Source organism: Antechinus flavipes, chromosome 5 (assembly GCF_016432865.1).
Source record: "Antechinus flavipes isolate AdamAnt ecotype Samford, QLD, Australia chromosome 5, AdamAnt_v2, whole genome shotgun sequence".
Classification (NCBI taxonomy): Eukaryota; Metazoa; Chordata; class Mammalia; order Dasyuromorphia; family Dasyuridae; genus Antechinus; species Antechinus flavipes.
The window spans coordinates 161,849,179-161,855,104 of record NC_067402.1 but is presented as its reverse complement, the minus strand read 5'-3'; the positions used below and the strand labels follow the sequence as shown (position 1 = coordinate 161,855,104).

The following is a 5,926-nucleotide window of genomic DNA, read 5'->3' as shown; positions in this document are numbered from 1 at the left end:
GTAAGAAGTTTAACGTAACCGCTTGTGGTGCAATGGCAGAGTCCCAGGCCTGGCATCAGAAAGATCCGAGGTACCAGCTGTGTGACCCTGGGCTAATGATAGTACCTCTGTTTGCCTGTAAAATGGGGATCATAATAGCACCTATCTCACAAGGCTGTTGTGAGGATCAAATGGCATAATAATTGTAAAGTGCTTAGCTCAGATCCTGAGACACAAATGCTATATAAATGTTAGTTTTGTTGTTGTTGTTGTTAATTAACTTGGCCTTTATGGAGCCAGTCAAGGTGAACAAAGTAGTTACAGACAGGGCTTCTTAAACTTTTCTACCCATGACTCCTTTTTGCCTGAAATATTTTTACATGACCTTGGGCATATAAGGCATATAAAATGTGTACAGATCAAACACTTAATGATAATAAATCATAATTTCCTGATCTCCCACATTTAGTTACAAGACTCCATATGGGGTCACAGACCACAGTTTAAGAAGCTGGGTTATAGACAAGTATCATTGCTGTCCATTTTAAAATAGCACACATGTATTAACTTGAGGGAATCTTTTTTTTTTTTTTAAAGAGATTTAGAGGAAAAGGAAGATAACATATGCAGAAATTGCTTCATCTCCCAATCTCTTAAGATACCTACCTACCTTTTAGAAAACAATTAGCTCCAACTTGGAAAGGAACATTGTCTTCAAGGCATATAAGATGCAGTAGAGAACAGGTCAGTGCATAGGGTTGAGAACTTTTAGTCCTTGTCAGGTGTTTCCCATCTTACCAAGAAATCTCTGAGCATTAATTTTAGTGTTTGATGAATGATTATCTCAAAGCACAAAAGGGAGACATGTCTGTACAATTTCTGGCATTCGCAGAACTGAGATTGACAGCTGAGATCCATTACAGTCTTTTCTATCAGCAAAATGTCATCTTAATTAAAGAACTAGTACCTCTATTTACCTGTACTGTCCCATGTTTCCATTCTGACCAAGGAAGCTCTTTCTAGACTGACACTTTCTAGAGAGCAGGGCAGTCTCATATACCTATTAGAGCTTGGTAGTGTATCATTTGAGAAAGGTGATTAAAAAATGCTCACATTTTGAGTTTCATTTGCATTCTGAAGCAGATCTAAGAATGGTCTCTTACTGAAGTCAAGGCTTAATCAGTTAGAATAATTTGGGAACAGTAACTCCCCCTAAAATACTGTCAATAACTTTGCAAAGTGATATGAATTTCTCTCTAATAAAGGTTTCATATCAAAACTATCAAAAATATAAGGAACTGATTCAAATGTATTAGTAAGAGATATTCTCTAAAAGGTAACAAGGGCTAAAGAATATGAACTAGCAATTTTCAAAGGAAGAAATTGAAGCTATCAAGGTAAAAATGCTCCAATTTCTAATAATAGAAATGCAAATTAAAGTACCTCCTAGTTTCCACCTCAAATCTATCATGTTGGCAAAAATGGGAAATGAAAATGGCAAATATTAGGGAGATGAGGTAAACCAAGATAATGTAGTAAAAAATTCTGTTGTAGTGGGATTGTGAATTGGTACAGCCATTCTGAAAAGCAATTTAGAACTATGCTCCAAAAAGTTATTATTGTCCAGCAAAAGCATGATTACCAGGTCAATGTGCCAAAGAGATCAGGAAGAAAAGGAGCCAAATATACATTACAAAAATATTTATAGTATCTCTATTCATAGTAACTTCAGCCTAAAAACTAAGATTTGCCAAGTACTGAGAAGTGGCTAAACAAATTATAGTATATGAATAGTACAGAAATACTATTTCACCAAAAGAAATGATAAAACAGAAAAGATAATGAACTGATGCAGAGTGAAAAAATAACTTTGAAAGACTTTAGAATTCTGATCAACACAACAAGAAACCACAAGTCCATAGAACTGAAGATAGATAACATACTACTCACCTCTCACAGGGTGGCAAATTTAAAATGTAGCTTGGGATGCATTTTTAAACATGGCTAACATTGGGAATTTCTTTTTAAAGACTATAATAAGATGCCTTTTAAAAATATGTGATTGATGAGGGAGACAGGATAGTGGGAAAGAGAGATAGATAATAAAGGCTTGTAAAAATAAATGCTTTTTTTTCCTTAACCATAAAGAAACCTGAAAAAAAAAAAAAAAACTTGAATATGAGAAGAATTACCTAGTGGAATGGACATAATGAGGACTTCGAACTCGTAGATCTGGTGTAGAAGGCATGCTGGACTGGGAGTTCCAGTGAGGGAGACCTCGGATGGGACTATTTTGCAGAGAGTTGCTTCCTCCAGCTTCTGCACAGCTACCTGTGCTGGGGAATCGCTTGTGGCTACTGCAAAGCAAAGGAGGTCACACCTGTCATCATCAGCTCTGAGTATACTTTGCCAAAGGATCTGGCTGCTAATGTGACGCTCTTGGAGTAATCAGGATGAAGTATATTGTAAGGATCTGGGAGGAAACCTGGCTTTCCAAACCTCTTAATTTCTGTCCATTCTTAGCCTCTTACTTCAGTTTCTACTTTCCAAAACACAGATGTCCACCTGACAAGAAACTTCTGGAGTCACACAGAGTGTGATTAAAAGTAATGAGAAAAATGATGAAAAAGTTTTTTTTTCCTTAAAAAATAACACCACTATAAAACATCATTTGAATGTAAACTGGTAATTTGCAGCTGAGATCACAGCTGTTGGGCACGGCTGTTCTGTTGCATGGTGGTTTACTGTCCTGAATAAATATGGGATTCATGTGGGTGAACTGTGGTCATGTCATTTTAGAAAATTGCTACTTAAGATTTCCTGCTTCATTCCCACGAAATCCAGCACTGCTGAAGTCATCTTTGGACAAACAAATCATGAAACAGCAACCCAGATCAATATACCTTTGTGTGGAATACCTGACTATCTTCAACTTATTGGCTCTGGCCTTTAGTCATGTTGCAAAACAATGCTTCTGCAGCAGAGGGTGCTATTAGTTTAGGATATAGAAAGATGTAAATCTCCAAAAGAGGAAGAAGAAAGTAGTTTTAGCTTTTAGTTTATTATTTGTGGACTCTCTCCTCCTATCTCTAGGATAACAGACCCATACATATGACTTTTGAGTTGATTTTACCACTGTCTCTTATCAATTAATAAAAAAAGGAATAAACTAATAAATATGTATGTCAATTTATTAATTAGATCTTCATCCTCATGGCTTACCTGGAATGACTGTGGGAGGAGCGCTTCTTCACCTTTTCATAAGGTTCATCCAGGGAAGACTCGCTCCACATTTTGGGCTTTATGGGTGACTTGTCATAGTCATTCCGGTGATAGTGCATCTGCCTGAGTCCTTCCAGGGACTGGGGAGGAGGGGGTCGGTTGTGCGATGGCGGTCGAGGGGGGAGCCCTTTGTGAGGGGACTGTAAAGGGGAAATTGTGCTGGTAACCTGAGAATCTTCTACAAAAAGTGAGAGACAGAGAAGGAGCAAAGGTCATCCCATTAAAACATCAGTATACACTGTATTTCCTCACACATCACCAAGCTAGGTTCTCAAAATTTATCCTTCCCATCTTCTGCCCCATAACCCAACTCATTACTCTTGGTGCTGCTACTGAAATGGGAAGAGGAGGATTGCTTTTGATGAGAATCTCCAAATCAGATCCAGCTAATATTAACACCATAAGCTAATTATTTTATGCCTGAGACAAGACATAGATATTGTCACATTGCAGACATTCATTCATGAACAATTATTCAGTTCCTACTGTATTCTCAATAATAAGCTATGTACTGTGGAGACATCCAGGAATTACAAGATCTATTTCTAATCTACTCAGATTATTCACATGAGTCATCATCCTTGCATTGTGATAAATGAGGTCATTTTGAGAGGCAGTGTGTCATAGTGGATGGAGCACTGGCCTTGCAGCCACAAAGAACTTGGGTTCAAGTAGTACCCCTGACAAATGCCAATTGTATTGCCATGGGCAGATCACTTCACAGTGTTCTGGTCACCTACCGAAGATTAGGAGTCGCAGAGCAGCAAGAATTCTACCCACAATGAATTTAGTCTTTATCCCTATTTTATCTTAATTTCACAAGTATTCAGAACACAAATCTGAAATAAATCTTGCATACTCTAAATGTTAGATTTGTAAATGATATCTATGCTGTTGAAATTTCAGATTAAGAGAATTCAGTCCAAGTTGGAAATTTTTTTTTAATGTGAAAAGTTTATTTAGAAAATATACTCAAATTTAAAAGAGAAAAATTTATCAAAAAACAAAAACCAGGAAAAATTTTAAATAAGAGAATAAGACAATCTTGAATTATTCATGTAGTTTTTCAGGCCAATTTTCAAATTTCACTGCCTGACAAATATCAAGTTTCCCTTCCACTTCATCCTGCCATTCCTTGATTTGATTTGTGAAATTCAACTGACTGCCCAGTTACTTCATTTAACAAAATTTATGAATATAAAGATGCTTGGAACTACAGTTGGTAAGATTCCCCACATCTTAATTTAGTTAGTAATTCCCATTGCATATCACATTTTGAAGATACTATTTCTGTTTTCCATTTAGAAAACTATGGAAATCCCCCAAACCATACTTTTGGCACTAGGTCCCAATTTACTGAGAAGAGCTGAATGTTAAACTGAACTTTGAAAGAAATATAGAATTTGGATTAGCAAGGAGAATAGCAAAGGAAAAGGTATGAAGGAAGAAATGAACATGATAAAGGAAAAGATAACTGAAAGGACTGGATGATTTTTTTCAAGATAAGAAGAGATACATGTTGGAAGGCATAACAAAAACCAATGGAGAAGGGAAACTGAACATATTGGAAGAAGAAAGAAATATGAAACAAGTTCCTCAGAAAATAAGGACTTAAATATACGGTGCAGACAGAAGAATCAATTTCTGAGAGAAGAAAGAAACATGAAACAAGTTCCTTAAAAAATAAGGACTTAAATATACAGTACAGACAGAAGAATCAATTTCTGAGAGAAAATAGGATGTGATTTCTTCAAAAACTATATTAAAGGATGAGAAGATAGATATAAAAATAGCTCTATTCTGGAATGATTGAGGTGGGATTTGATGATCTTAGTCTTCTCTATGTGATGATACTCCAGCCCTTAGCTTTTGGTTAAAGGTAAGGGTGGCTATGATGGCTGAAGTAGAGTAAGGGACTTGAGGGGAGATTTAAAAATTACTAACAGTGGGATAAATTTCTATGAGAACCAATGATACAGAAGATCCATGTTTCATGAAGGTCATGAAAAATAACATTTTGGAATGTTTTCTTTGCTCTGTGGACTGGAGGTCCACTTTATCCTGGAGAAATGTACGTACTTAACTGGAGGAAACTCTTTTTGATACTGGCTGATACTGTTTGATACTAAAACAAGAATGATGGAGAAAGTACTCTATTCTTTTAAAAAGTACTACAGTAGAGGGAAATGGCAGAGAGATAGACAGACAGACACACAGAGTATATTACACAGATTGCTGTTACAGATATTGGGTTAAAATGTTAGTCAAACCACTGACTTTGAGACACTGTCACTAGTAAAGTAAATGCCAGGTATAGTGAGAAAACCTTGGAAGGCAGCATGCATGAAATGGTGGGAAGAGCAGACTCTGCATTTCAAGGCCCTAGATTCAAATCCTTCCCCTTTCCCTTACTTCTAGTAAAACATTGGGTAAGTTCCTAAATTTAATATGCTCAGTTTCCTTATATATAAAATGAAAGGATAGGATATACAGTCCTTTCAAACACAAGGTCTATGATTCTATAATTCTAAATTTAATATATAATAGAGGTATTAATCCTGTTCCCTGATACCAGTGCCATAAAAGAATTCTAAAACCTTATTTTTTGTACAACTAAAGAAACTGACACTTATGGAGGCCGAAGGAATTATCCATCCAACTGGCA

The 5,926-nt window shown here is 36.2% G+C and overlaps 1 protein-coding gene across 4 annotated transcripts in view; it reads right to left on the bottom strand.

Moving 5' to 3' along the window:
- FRMD4A (FERM domain containing 4A) overlaps window positions 1-5,926 on the bottom strand; it is a 737,403-nt gene that overhangs the window by 17,081 nt on the left and 714,396 nt on the right. For all 4 annotated transcript variants that reach the window (XM_051962747.1, XM_051962746.1, XM_051962745.1 and 1 more), the window contains exons 19-20: window positions 3,202-3,439; window positions 2,172-2,336 (exon numbers count right to left, since the gene is read on the bottom strand). In XM_051962747.1, the coding sequence (XP_051818707.1) occupies window positions 2,172-2,336; window positions 3,202-3,439 (403 nt within the window). The remainder of the gene's footprint in view (window positions 1-2,171; window positions 2,337-3,201; window positions 3,440-5,926) is intronic.